This window comes from Rhinopithecus bieti, unplaced genomic scaffold (genome assembly GCF_001698545.2).
Source record: "Rhinopithecus bieti isolate Rb0 unplaced genomic scaffold, ASM169854v2 scaffold_42745, whole genome shotgun sequence".
Lineage (NCBI taxonomy): Eukaryota > Metazoa > Chordata > Mammalia > Primates > Cercopithecidae > Rhinopithecus > Rhinopithecus bieti.
Window position 1 is genome coordinate 3,290,370 of NW_016819184.1, and position 15,029 is coordinate 3,305,398.

Here is a 15,029-nt window from a genome sequence, read left to right on the forward strand (position 1 = left end):
AAAAAAAAAAAAAAAAAAAAACAATTTTTTTTCCCCTTTTTTCTCCTTTTTTTTTTTTTTTTTTTTTTTGAGACGGAGTGTCACTCTGTTGCCAGGCTGGAGTGCAATGGCGTGATCTCAGCTCACTGCAACCTCCACCTCTGGGTTCAAGCAATTCTCCTGCCTCAGCCTCCCGAGTTGCTGGGACTACTGGCATGCACCATCACGCCCAGCTAATTTTTGTAGTAGAGATGGGATTTCACCATGTTGGCCAGGATGGTCTCAATCTCTTGACCTTATGATCCACCTGCCTCAGCCTCCCAAAGTGCTGGGATTACAGGAGTGAGCCATCTGCGGCTGGCCCCAAACTTTGTATTCCTAAGAGTCATCCTGGGCTGTGCTTCAACGTGGAGGGTCATTCTCAGAGTGAAGCTATGAGCCATTGTCAGTCACTCTCCCAACAGCTGCGGTATGGGGCAGTTCCCCAGCAAAGGGCAGGACTCAGACAGTCTCGACTGCATATTCTCATTTCACAGATAGGGGCATGGGAATCAATGAAGTTTAGTTAGAGACAAAGCCCTGTTTGGAGTGTATGCTGCTGTGTTCAGGGCCTGCATACCCTCTGCCCGTTTCTTTAACCAGGGCAATTTCTTGATGCAGTTACAACTTTACTATTTTTTCAGATTTCTACACACACTTTTTAAATGCAGTCATGTGGTTCATAGGCTTTTTCCTTCTTTTGATAAACATAGCATTGTAAGCACTTTCTCATGTTGCTATATAGACTTTATATTCATTATTTTGAAGGCCCTACATTACATCCAATACATCTGCCTCCATCTCCCCAACTAGTCTGTGGTGGGTAGAATAATGTCCCCCCTCCCACAAAGATGTTCATGTCTTGATCCCTGAAACTTATAAATATGTTACCTTGGCCAAAGGGACTTGGCAAATGAGATTTAGTTAATAACCTGGAGATGGGGAGGGTAGCCTGGAATTTCCAGGTGCACTCAATCTAATCCAAGGGTCCTTACAAGAGGGAGGAAGAAGGGTCAGAGTCAGATAAGGAGATGTGATATTGGAGGCAGAAGTTTGAGCGATGCAGCGCTGTGAGCCAAGGAATGCAGGTAGCCTCTACAAGCTGAAAAAGGCAAGGAAGAGAATTCTCCCCTAGAGCTTTCAGAAAGGAACCCAGCCCTGCCACCACCTTGATTTTAGCCCAGTGAGGCCAGGTTGGACTTCTGACCTCTAGAACTGGAGAATACCACATTTGTGTTGTGTAAGCCCTGAATTTGTGGTCGATTGTCATAGCAGTCACAGGCAGCTCATGCTCAGCCTTTGTGTATCTGATCATGGCAGTTCCTCTGCCTCCCTGCTGGAGACAAGGCATCTCCCCAAAGCTAGTGTTTACTGGATGTTGTTATGTTCTGAACATTGCACTAAGGGTGGTTATGTCATTTAATTGCTTCTAGTAACCCTCTGAAGCAGATACCCTTATTGTCTTCATCTCATGGTGAGGAACCAAAGGATGCTGAGTAACTTGCTCAAAGCCACACGAGTAACCAGATCTGGGATTCAGGTGCTGGGACTCTGTGGTGTGATTCCAGCGACTTCCTGACCACTGATGCCACAGTGATAGCGACCAGTTGGGTCTTGGGGAGGGCTGTCTTGATCCTGTTCATTGCCAGTCATAACTGGTGTCATTTATCAAACATTAACTCCACACCCCACCCTGCCCAAATGCTTTCCATTCAGTATCCTCAGTGCACTGATGACAAGGCAGCATTTTTGCAGGAGGTGTTATTGCGTGCATTTTATGAAAGAAGAAATTCAGAGAGGGTATACAGCCCATCCAGTGTAGGCCTGCCTGGGGCCAAACCTGCAGGCCCAGACCTGTCTAGCCTCAGCCTGTGCTGACTCCAAATTTCTTAACCACATGCAATGCCACATGACCAGAGCAGGTGATTTCTGCCTTCATCAGCTTTATCGTCAGTTCATCATGATGCATCAGCTCTGCACAGGAATCCAAAAGACCTTTCAGCTCTTATATTTGTGCTTCACGAAAAGTAATCTGTGCGCATCATGTTGGATAACTGTCTCTGTCACTCAATAGCAGTCATAGATGGAGGCACAGCCCCACATCTGAATTAGAGCTGATGGCGCTCACTGTCACCCAAGGACAAGATGAGACACAGCCCAGCTCTGAACAGGTCAATGGTGGCCCTTGAAATTCCCTCAAGCCATGTCCTGACCCCTCTGCAAATCTGCCACACTTGAAAATATTAGAGCACATTATTTTCCTCATAAAACTCTTTAAGTTACAGCCATACGGTGCTTCAGGATGGGGATATGTTCTGAGAAATGCGGTTGGGGGATTTTGTTGGTGTGCAAACCTTGTAGAATGTACAAACCTGGATGGTGTAGCCTCCTACTCACCTAGGCCGTATGGTATGGCCTATTGTTCCCAGGCTAGAAACGTGTATAGTGTGCGACTGTGCTGAATACCGTAGGCAATTGTAACACAGTGGTAAGTATTTGTATATCTAAACATATCTGAACATAAACAGGATACAGTAAAAATATAGGCTAAAAGGTAGAAAATGGCCTACCTGTATAGGACAACTCCCATGAATGGAGCTTGCAGGACTGGAAGTTGGTCTGGATGAGTGAGTGAGTGAGTGGCGAGTGAATGGGGAGGCCTAGGACAGTATTGTCTACTACTGTAGACTACGAGCATTGCACACTTAGGCTATACTACTTTTATTTAAACAAACAATTATACTACAGTGTTCTGATGACTACAGTGTCAATAGATGATAAGAATTTTTCAGCTCCATTAATCTTATTGGACCACTGTCATGTATGCAGTCCTTCATTGACTGAAAGGTTGTTATACTGTACATGACTGTATATCTAAAATGTTCATAAACCTTTTTGGTGAGTTGATAAAGGCAGGTCTCTAGTTTAGGGAGCTGCTTTCATAAATCTCTTCTTTCTCATCACCTGCACTAGCAGTTGGGGAGCCATTTATTACAGCCCCTTATAAAATCACCTTCCCTAGGGTATTTCCAGTGCAGAGGTAGAGTGCTTACCCTGGGCTGCAGAAAATGGGCCTCTTCCTGGGCTTGCTTCCCACTTCCACGCTCATACCGTCTCCCTGTGTTTGGTTCATATTTCTACATTGGCGACCTGACAAAGGTGACTTTTGAGACTCGGGGGACTGCGGCTGCTGAGGGTCTGTAGCATAAGGCGGTATAAGCCCTGGGTAGACTTTGCAGTACTGCTGGCTTGCATCTGAGAGAAAGCTTCTGCCCAGGACTCCGTGAGGCACTCAGGGCAGGTTTGGTGGATGAGGAATTCAGGCAGAGTAGATCCATAGATATGTCCACTGTTATTAAGCCAGTGGTTGGGGGATCCAGGACTAGAATCCCGCTTCTCCAGTTCTCGGTCTGCTGCTCCATCCAGTTGGACCTGACAATATTCTTAGCTATCTTTGTGGCAGACACTCACAGAGAGGCACATGTGGGGGATTTTACATAGAGTGTCTCATGATATGATCACTAAATTATCCTCAGAGGGTCTAAAACAGTGTTCATACCAGTTTTTGAGTCATCCATGACCCCTCCAATAATGGTTGCATTAAGAGGCTGAATGAAGGTCAGTTTTGTATTTCACTCATTCTTAGCTGTAGTGATGTTGGGAAATCTATAGATGTGAGTCTCTCTTCTGCTGAGTATAAACTTGGGACGCTGGTGAATATGTTAGGGCTAAAATTGTGTAATTGTGACTGAGTCTAAAGAACACAAACGATCGTATGGAAGAAATCTTGCAGCTGAATAAACTAATAACGAACCCAGAGAGGTTAAATGGAGGGGATGGAATAAGATAAATGTGCAAGGTTTTGTCATAGTTAGACTATCCTGGATTTACTATTGGCTGATAGAATATGTGAGTAGGTGACATTAAATTTTATTTAATTATATATTCCATTTTATCCTTTTATCTACTAAAAAGTAGCAATATTATCTCCTTTTGCCTAGGATTACGGGACAACTACCACAGTACAAGTGATCAAATTGCCCTTAAAAGTCTCCAGTCTGATGTCACAGAGGCGAAATCTGACTTCAACAAGGTAACATACATTTCTAACTTCTAGAATAGTCAGCAAAATGCACCCATCTATAAAATATAATCACTGGCCTACTTGTGATGTGATTGCGTTTTATTTTATTTAGTCAAAAATTGAATTAATGCAGCAAACAATCTAACCATGCTATAGATTTAATTATTTTATCATCTTCAGCAACAATTTGTAAGCTTGCAGCATCTTAGAATACGGCAATTGCTCTCAATTTTAAACTAAAATTTATCTGCTGGAGAGAGAGACAGAAAGAGAGGGAGAATGATACCATACAGCATTTTGAAGATGCGAAAGAGATATTCTGAAGTCTAACAAGCTGGTATAGGTTGTTAGAAGTGCAAAAAGTGTCAGTGGTCTGAACAGGGAAGAAAATCAGAGGTCATATTTATAAAACGAAATATTTCAGATTGTAGGGAACAAAAGAGCTTGGTGCACAGTGGTTAATATTGTCAATGTATCATATACCAGGCTCTGACTAATTGACTGATTCAGTTAATCCTTCCCATAGCCCCATGAGACAGGTACTGCTCTTATATTAATACCTAAAAATCAGAAAACTACAGCTTCAGTAGGTAACTTGCCCCAAATCTCACAGCTCGTATAATCTACCTGGCTCTGGAGCTTTTGTTCTTAGTTTGGTCTAAAGGACTGTCGTGGTGGAAGTCTCTTTTGAGTTAACAAGATTTACAGTATGGACTTTCTCACCTTAAAAAACTGTCTAAGATGTTACAGTTTACAAGGCATCTGCTATCTGTCACAGATGGAGATTCTGCCGCCAATTTTCGTAGTTCTAAGAGAGAGCAGAATTATAAGAATCACTCTCTCATAACAGATTAAAGTAACAAACATACCTGTTAAATATTTTTTTTTTTTTTACCCAAAATGCTTGTGTTAGGTATTACTTTGATTTAGCTCTATATTTAATAAAGCTCAACATTTCCTTCAGAGACTCGGGGCCTGAAATCCCACAAGATGGAGAAAGGAAGTTATTTGGGGTCCTGAGATTTACTCATCAATATTTAAAGCCCTTTCTATGTGAAAGCGCCAAGCTCACTGTCTCAAGATGTAAAGATGCATGGCTGTAATTAATTTACTCCCTCAGAGCAGGAGCCAGAGCCCTGGGTTTGGGGAGGAAAATGCGTGGAAAGAGCAGTGGATCACTGACAGCCGTCCTTGGGTGGAGATGCCGGTTAGGAGGAGAGAGATGGAGTCAGGGAAGGGCGTGGGGGCAATCCCGCTGAGCTCCACCGCTACTCTTTTTTAAGACAGATATCAACTGAGGATCTTTGTCACCTGTTTTTCACATTGAGCTAGCAAATTTCAGCATTTTCCTATTGATGTCACAAATTAATCATTTAGTCACTAATGTTGATGTCCATGTTTGTGGCTATGTGGCTGCATCCCTGTAACATACACACACACACACACACACACACACACACACACACACACACACACACACACAGACTTCTCTCTCTCTCTTTCTCTCTCTCCCCTTTCGCTGTCATGCTTGGTCATTATCTGTGACTGAGTTCAATAACTCTGGAAATTATACCTTCTGACCACCTGCTCTGGCATCATTTGGATCATCTAATTTGGTCAGTAGGTGACTCAAATTTTCCTCCTAACTTGGAATGTTTAGAGCTTGCCCCTGGGCGTGCGCTAGAAGGCTGCCGTAAGATGATAAAACACGCCAGGGACTGCCCTGCTGCCCTGCGACTGTGGCTGCCATAAGTCTCCGCCTCTCCTCCAGGGCCCCCACAAGATTGATCATTTTTCCTTCCAAAATACATTCAAGCTGTAGCAATGATAGGAAGTCACCTTTTCTGCCAAATGATTATTTAAAAGGAGTAAATATAGAACAGAGTTCTCTTCTTTAAAAAATTTTTTTTAAAATTTTCCTCTTAATAAAAGTAAGAGCAACCCCATGCAGAAACAGGAAAATACAGAAACAAATAAGAAAATCTTTATCTGTACATTTTCCTCTATTTTCCCCATGCATTTTAACATAAGACTGTGATGTCATTTAACTTTTGTAGCTCTCTTGTATTATTCTCTTATAATATCCCATCATAAGCAATTCCTCATGTCATTTAAATTATTTGTAATTTGTATTTTTAATTTCTGCAGAATATAAGATGCAGTTGTGCAGTCACGATTTACTTACCCACTCCCCTTAAAAAAAAAAAAAATAGTGATTCTTGGTGGTTGTGAGGGCATAGAGAAAACGGACTGGGAAGTGAGTGTTTACTGGGTATAGAGTTTCAGTTTTACAAGACGAAAAGAGCTCTTGAAATGGATAGTGGAGATGGTTGTACAACATTATGAATGCATTTAATACCACTAAGTTGTACACTTAAAAATGGCTAAGATAGTAAATGTTATGTGTATCTTACCACAATTTAAAATTGGGGAAAATAGATTCTTTCTGGTTTTCAATGCTCTATGTCACACTGCATTGAGTTCTTTGTTTTAGTAACTGCCTGGAAAGGCCAAAGTTTCATGATGCAGAGTGAGAAAAGATCAGATTTTTCCATTTGTCTTTAAACTGTCTTCCCCTGTTGCTACATAATTGAGCAAGCTCATACATTGAAAAATGCGCTTCCATTCAGGATGAAATGCCCCTAGGCTGACAGTGACCGTGGCTCCAGATCAACTCAAAGGAGGAAGGCAGGTTTGCAGCAAATGCGGAGAGGACTGCAGGGTCTTCTGTGGGAAGCTGCAGCCAAAGAATCTTTGGGCAAGTACAGCATAGGTTGCAGAGCAGCAATGGGGAAAAATTCAGGTTTCAAGGTAGAGATGGGAGGGGAGGCTTATTCTTTGGAGAAATAAATTGCTACAGGAATGGAGGTATCGTCACTCCAGTGGCTTAAGAGCCGATTCCTCTGATCATCTGCTACTTGACTCTTTCTGGCTTCAATTTACGAAATTACGCCCTCTTAGAAATACCTCAAGGCATAAATATAAAGTTAAAAACAGTCAATAAAAGCATAAAACTGTGAAAGCAGGTACTAGCACTACAAAATCATCTTTGAAACATTTAAGAGAAATCAATATCTTAAAGCAGCATCTCTGAGAAAGAAAATGTGAAAAAATGTGTTGTGTGGTGCTGGTCAGGAAATGGATGGTTCACCAAACTGAGACAAAACCCAGCCACGCATCTGACCTCTCTCCAACACGAATGTTCTACCGTAAATATGAGATGATTTTCATCCTCCTTTTAAATCAAATCTGTTAATTTTATTTTAGATGAAAGGAATCTCTTTGTAAAGACATGTTTAGTTAACCCAGTAGAAAGGAGGATGGAATGTCACCCTGAAATAGCTTAATTTGAAAAGATGTTTGGTGTAAAAGATGTAATTACTTTCTAGAGAAAATTTGCCCAGTTTTAAAAGTAGTCGGCTGACTTAGGAACATTAAATAACCCCCCATCTCATCCCCTTCTTGGTTTCCGAGACCCAGAAGAGGAATGCAACACAAAATGATGTGTTAGGGGCTGAATCGCGTCCCCCCAACCCCCACTAAATTTATATGTTGAAGTCCTATCCTCTGCTTTCTCAGAATGTGACTGCATTGGGAGGTAGCATCTTTCAAAGAAGTGATTAAGGTTAAGTGAGGTCATTAGAGTGGGTCCTAATCCAATCTGACTGGCGTCCTTGTAAGAAGAAAAGTTTAGGACCCAGACATGGGGCAGAGGACAGAGGGAGGACCATGTGAAGATGCAGGAAGAAGAAGGCCGTCTACAAGCCAAGGAGTGGCCTCAGAAGAAACCAGGCCTGTGACACCTTGATCTTAGACTTCCAGCTCCTAGAACTGAGAAAATCAGTTCAGTTGTTTAAGTCACGCAGCGTGTGGTACTTTGGTGCTATGGTAGCCCTGGCAAACTCACGTAGATTTTTAAGAGGTTGGACCTTATCTTCAATCATTTAATGGGTCTCACTGAGAGAATAGGGTTTAATACACAGAACTTCCCAAACAAGAGTGTCCTGTGTATTAAACAGCAAAGAGTCCTCCAGTGTTTCCTTTTCAGTATCTCCCAGTTTGTTGTTTGGGGACTTTTGTCAAAACTGAGACTACACATTGGGAAAATGCAGCACTTGGCACATAGTAGGTGCCCAAATAAATATGTGGAATGCACAGTTAAAGAGTTTGACCATGACTGTATGTTATGAATAATAGAATTGCACCTAAAAAGTTACATGACTTCTACATTTCTATCAGCAAAATTTCAATGTATTAGATATACAATGAGTCATTTCTGTTTATGTAATTCAGGTAAACTCAAATGCATTCCATTGTAAATTCCCCTGAAATATGGTGTCACTTTGATGTGAACCCTCCTCACCCCTTTGTAGGTTGGATTATGTCGGATATCCACTTGTTTCTGCCGGGTCATGGGAAGAGTACTGGAGAATTACATCACACATTGGTATCTTGAGAGGGCAAATCGATTTTTCTTTGGAACTGGGCATTCATCAGTATTTGTCCCTCAGGAGCAGTGTCACCTTGACATCCTGAGTGACTCCAGGGCTTCAGAAATAAGTTCAAGTTCATGCCGTTCATGATTGCTCTTCCCCCATCCATTCACATCTCGTAGAGTCAAAAAATCATGGTCACACTTGCCAGGCCCCACTTAATGAAATGGTGGTTAATTCCTTATCCCATCCTCTGGGCCTCTAGGATCTTCTGGAGGGATGTACAGGCCTGCAGCCCCTCAGCACAGCCTGGGGGCATCCCTCAGCATGCACGGCCCTGGGCTCTGACTGTTGCTTCAGGGCTCAGTCCAGACGTGTAGCCAGAGTCAGGTATTTCCCATTCCTGTCGTTCCAGGGTGAGATGACATTCTCTCATTCCCAGCAACACACCCCTCGTTGATGCCAAGCTCACGGGTGTCATGGTGTCCTGGGCCTGAAGAATAGGTACTCTCTTGATTGTGGAGACCACAGTACGAGGAAGCCTGGAGGACCCCCCGAGAATCACCCCTGTTTTCTCCTTGCTTAGCAGCTGTGACAGCCAAAGGCCCTGTCCAAGGTCCTGTAGCCAGTATGGGAGTCCCGGCTCTCGCTAGACCCCGGCTGGCCTGAGTCCTAGGCTGGCATCCTTCCCACCATATCCATGCAGAAGAATCACCTGGGAGCTGGTGAAAGACACAAATTCTAGGCTTTATCCCCATAGATCCTGAGCAACCTAGGTCCAAGGAGGGAGAGGTCTAGAAATCCACATTTTTAACATGTCCTCCCCACCAACACACACACACACACACACACACACGCACACACACACACACGCCATCTCTCTCTCTCTCTCTCTCACTCACTCACTCTAGGTGGTTTCTATGCAGGCAGTCCCTGGCACAAACTTTGGGAAACATTGCCCTGTAAAATAAGACCTACACTGCAGTTTCCAAAGTGGGTCTTTTTTTTTTTTCTTCAAAGAGCAGTGTCAAAGGAGTTCCTACTGGGTATGATTGCACTCCTTGTAGGGTACACAAGAACAATTATGATCAGACCTAAATTTAACTAAAATGGGAGGGACTGTGTACCAAGGGAAATAGGCACCAGGTGCATTTCAGTTTTCTTGTATGTGAACTACATCCATAAAAAGTGGTGCAAGTGGAAAGGATTCAGGGTGCTGCAGAAGTGCTGCAGGCTGGAATCTCCCTGGAAGCTCTAAGAACACTGATGCCTGGGCCTCCCTGCCCAGGAATTCCAATGTAATTATCTGGAAATGAGGCCTGGGCATTGGGGTTTGGATGAGTTCCCAGGTGACTGATGAACCCTGGGCTGACAACTGCTAGAGAGGAAGCCCCACCTGACAGGACTTTGAGCAGAGCTAGCCTCAGGGAAGCAACGCATGATATGATCTGGAAGTGTGAAGTAGCCATTGGGCTGAAAGAGAAGGCTGAATGTCCCCTTTCATGACTGGGTGCTACTGCATTGACCGTTTTTTTTTTTTTTTTTTGAAAAAAAGTAGCTAGGGATATTTTGATTTATTTTTAAATGAAGTAAATTTTAAAACGACTCTCCTGTCTATTTCTTCTTTGTTGCTCATCTCTGGGTATCTTTCGAATGTACAACTTCCCATGTATCTTTTTTTAAAAAAAACCACATATAATGTGACGGAGATTGTCATGCAAAACAAGCCAACTGTCTTCTCATGCCTGACTCTAAGGATACAAAGTCCCTCAGGCAGCTAAGATCACACACTGGCCCTCCTGCAGCCATGTGGATTTGCCATGCCAAGTGTCCAGCTAGTGGGAAACATGCAGTTATTTGAGTCAGCAAATATTAGTCCTGCCCTGAAGAAAATAAAAATGCTACTGTGCTTGCTGTCACCTCTTGGAATGAGCAAATACCCTGTTTCCAACATACACAGGCCCTTCCTCTCCAAAACGTGTTGTCTTGAGAAGACCAGCAGCCTCACAACTTGTCTGTGTTTCTCAAAGTATGCGACCCAGATCACCTACATCAGAATCACGGGGATGTCAGTTGAAATGCAGATGCCTGGGTGCCACCCACAACCTACAGAATCAATCTCTGGGGCCTGGGGAATCTGCACTGGTAACATCCCAGGCCATTCTCTGCATGTTGGGATTTGGGAGCTGCTGTGGCAACTGTTGGGCATCCAGTTATGTCTTCAGGCCCCCAAAGCAAAGATTATCTGCGCAGTGGGAGTTTAGTGGTTACATATATTATTCCAGATCCTGTGTCGTTCTATGCAAGGATTCATTGTAAGCATGTACCATAATGAATGTCTAAACGGGGGCCAGGACCCTGTTAGCCTTCACTAAGTGCTGGGGTGTAGTCCATCTTCTGTGTCGTATTTTGTAGTGCTTCATATATAATCATAATAGAAACAAATGAGTACAGACCTGGCTAGATGCTTTGTTAAAAATCATAGCACACTCTTTTGAACACATGAGCAATTTACTGTTAGGACAATCTGCTGATTAGGAAAATTGAAACACCTTGGTCATTTAAAATACTGGACAAAACTCATGCAACCGATCATTGAAATTCAGCAAAGCTACATGTGCCTTGGTCCAGTGTCCCCTGTCCCCCCAATTCTGATAGGTGAAATCAACTGATTGCCATAGTGTTGGTCTGGGCAAATGAGGGCATTTGATTTTTTTTTTTTTTTTTTAATGTGTGTGTGTGTGAGAGAGACAGAGTTTCACACTTGTTGCCCAGGCTGGAGTGCAATGGCACAAACTTGGCTCACCGCAACTTCCGTCTCCCGAGTTCAAGCGATTCTCCTGCCTCAGCCTCCTGAGTAGCTGGGATTACAGGCATGCGCCACCATGCCTGGCTAATTTTGTATTTTCAGTAGAGTTGGGGTTCCTCCATGTTGGTCAGGCTGGTCTCAAACTCCCGACCTCAGGTGATCTGCCCGCCTTGGCCTCCCAAAGTGCTGGGATTACAGGCGTGAGCCACCGTGCCCGGCTGGGCGTTTGATTTCTATTATTTTGCTCTCTGGACCTTGACCTCCATGATGCCAAGCAGCAGGAAGCAACTGAATTACAGTCTAAACTGGCAAATGTGGAGGACTGCAAAGGACCAAGGTACGGAGAGGCCTCCTGGTAACCACCGTTGCTGTTTCCTTTCAGGAGTGAGGACTCATCTCCTACATAAACCTGTGGCCCCAAGTTCCAGCCCACCTCCAGAATTCTGTCTTTCCTCTCCATTGAGGATGCGAGCCTGTATTTGGGGACTCCTGGGCTTGGTGGAGGTGGTTATCAGAATTAGATGATCCCCGTTGACACATCATTAGATAAATTAAGAATAGATGCCCAGCAGAGAAAACCAATTCATGACTCAGGCCAATGTTTCCAGAACGTGTAACTTGTCATAAACATCTAGTTTTCCTGCCTTTCCTGACATCTCTGAGCATCAGGTGTGCAGTAAAAAGCCTTGGACAAGACATCTGAGTGTTATGAACCAAGTGCTCCAGCATCCTGGTGGCCCTTGAAAGAGAGTTTACTGTCTATGTTTCAATAGACTGCTTGAATAATTGGAACCTTTTTCTATTTGCAGGAGACCCTGGCATCACAAAACACAAAAATGATTTCATCCTTAGTCATCTCCCAGATGATTGATGAGAATAAGCCGAGAGAAAACAGGGCCTCCTTGCCCCTGCCGTGTACGATTGGTCAGGCTCGTGCACATCACACCAAGCAATCTCTGGCTAATCGCAGCGGAGTCAACATTCACAGGGCATTTGCGTTACTTCCGGGCAGATTAGGAATCCCAGCACCGTCAGATGAGCGAGGACCTGAGACAGAGCTGCCACCCAAAGAGGAGAGCCCCCGTGGGGGTCCCCGCAGAGGGTTTGCATCCATCACCATCACGGCCAGACGCGTGGGCTCCCCAGCCAGCGCCCTGCTGTGGGGGACTGTTGGGGACTCTCTGTGCCCCAAGTGCAGGGCTGAGGACACACTGTTTCAGGCGCCCCCAGCTCTGGCCAATGGCGCTCATCCAGGTCGGCATCAGAGATCTTTTGCCTGCACAGAGTTCTCCGGAAACAGCTCCGTGGTGCGGCTGAAGGTTCCCGAGGCCCACACAGGGTTGTGTGAGAGACGCAAGTACTGGGTCACCCATGTGGATGACAAAGAGACCAATTTTTCTCCAGACACCCCACTGTCAGGAAAGAGCCCGCTGGTGTTCAGTTCCTGTGTCCACCTCAGGGTGTCTCAGCAGTGTCCAAATTCAATCTATTATGTAGACAAGTCTCTCTCCGTCCCCATTGAGCCACCTCAAATTGCCAGCCCCAAAATGCACAGATCCGTCCTGTCGCTCAACCTCAGTTGTAGTTCCCACAGATTAACAGCAGATGGAGTCGACGGCCTAGTGAACAGGGAGCCAATAAGCGGAGCCCTGAAGCAGGAGCTCGTGGAGAGAGACCAGGACCTCGCAGGCCAGCGCTGGAACCCAGGTTTACAAGAAAGTCACTTGAAGGAAACCCCATCGTTGGGGCGGGTGCATTTGGGGACCGGCGCATGTCCTTGGAGTGGTTCTTTTCCATTGGAAAACACAGAATTGGCAAATGTGGGAGCTAACCAGGTCACTGTAAGAAAAGGGGGAAAGGACCGTGCAACTCATTGTCAGGCCAACCAACTGTCCATTCACATTCCGGGCTGGAGTTACAGGGCAGGTGAGTGGTGCGTGCGTCTGCAGGAGGGTGACTTGTGTAAATGTCCAAGCAAGGTGCTATTGAGCGAGTTTCTTATACAAAACTTACTGTAAGAGGCATTTCTCAGTAGACTTGCAGTGATCTGCGCTGCCCATAGTTGACAACTGATAGCTCAGCATCAATGTCTGATTGGATAGATTTTTTTAGTTGACACTTTTGTAGATTGTAAGAGGCCTTCTGTCAAATTCTTGTTCCCAATAGTTCCAGACCATATGTAACGAGAAGGAAATGATAGCCTCCAAAGGAAGTTAATTTACAACATGCCCAAACTGCTTTCCAAAAGAGGGTGAGAAGTATGCAATGCCATTCGCCCCCAGATGTTTCATCTCTCTCGCCAAACATCTGCATATTTGGAAGCGTCCAGATTTCTGTACTTTTTACTTTTCAAGTTAGCCTCATTGATATAAAAGCTAGACTGCAAAGCTTCATAATGGAGTGTGTATGTGTGAATGTATGCGTGTGAATGTGTGTATGTGTGTGCGTGTATAGTCATTATAGGACATTTTCTAAATCAGGCAAGTCAGGGAGTCTCTGTGCTAAAAAGTAGCAGCAGCAGCAATTTTCTGTCCCCCTGGTTGTGTCTTCTGGGGCATCTTGGCCAGGATTTTTTGCTGTTTCTGCCATTTCCAGGGTCGGGCAGAATTCCCAAGGTGGGCTGCCCCGAGGACTCTTCACCTTTCTTGGGAAATCAAAAGAGGAAAGCAGGCATTTTTTGGAGGAAAGAGGCCAGATTTCTTTTTTTCTCTGTGTAAACTTCTGATTTTCAACTTGACTTTCTGCAAGAGGCTCTGGTTTATGAATTACTGAATTTCTATTTGGAGAAAGGTATTTAAAGATATTAGTATACAATTGAAAATGCAGAATGTGCATAATAACTTTACAGTACAACTTTGGTTCATTAAAGCTTTATTAATAAAAATGACTGTAAAACATTTAAAGTTATGATGTATATAGAAATGTTAAATGATGTAATTAATGTTAACAAGTACATATATATTTAATGCTCAGAGATTTTTAAGGCAATTTTGACATGGCTTTCAGATTGATTAAACCATTGAAATGCATGTCTTACAGACTTATTACAAGAAGGACAACATAAGCAGCTACCAGTGTTCCAAAGATAAATCCCACTTTAGTATTTAAAGAGATTGCTCAAGCTAAGCACTTCATCTTCCTTATTGATGATGATTCCAGAAATATACCACTGCATTGTGTGTTACCCCAGTTAAAGCACATCCTCATTTTTAAGCCACGTTTCATGGTGTGAAATAATAATTTGGATTTATAGTACTTTTCACCAGAGGCTCTCTACTAATAATAAGAGCCAGATCTCAAACACTCATCTCAGAGGAGGCCAGCAAGAGTGTGGAAACTTCCCCCAACTTACTTTTTGGCTTTGGTGGTGCAGAGAAGATTTTTTATTGTGATTTTGTGAAATGACTACTCCTGTAAGGGATTGATTATCTTAGGCAAGCAGTGTAAATTCATTCTACATCCTATGGGCCAACATTCCCCAGAAAAAGCACATATCCCAGAGATTCACGAGTGGCTTTAAGCCATGAGGCTTCATTCTACCATTTGAGGAAAGAGATAGTCACAGAGACCAGGGGAGTCTTGAATACCTTTTTAATAATTTCAGTAGCTTTGGGGGTACAAGTGGTTTTTTGTTACGTGGATGAATTATAGAGTGGTGAATTCTGAGATTTTAGCGCACCCGTCA

General features: G+C 43.8%; 1 protein-coding gene across 7 annotated transcripts in view; it reads left to right on the top strand.

Annotated features, from left to right (window-relative positions):
• Positions 1–15,029, top strand: part of CUNH10orf90 (chromosome unknown C10orf90 homolog) — an 88,224-nt gene that overhangs the window by 3,694 nt on the left and 69,501 nt on the right. For 6 of the 7 annotated variants that reach the window (XM_017858737.1, XM_017858733.1, XM_017858731.1 and 3 more), the window contains 2 exons: positions 4,020–4,111; positions 12,154–13,270. In XM_017858737.1, coding sequence (XP_017714226.1) covers positions 12,181–13,270 — 1,090 coding nt within the window. In that variant the 5' untranslated portion in view covers positions 4,020–4,111; positions 12,154–12,180. Of the gene's footprint in view, positions 1–4,019; positions 4,112–6,732; positions 6,861–12,153; positions 13,271–15,029 lie in introns of all 7 variants that reach the window. The other variant, XM_017858738.1, reaches the window with a different exon arrangement.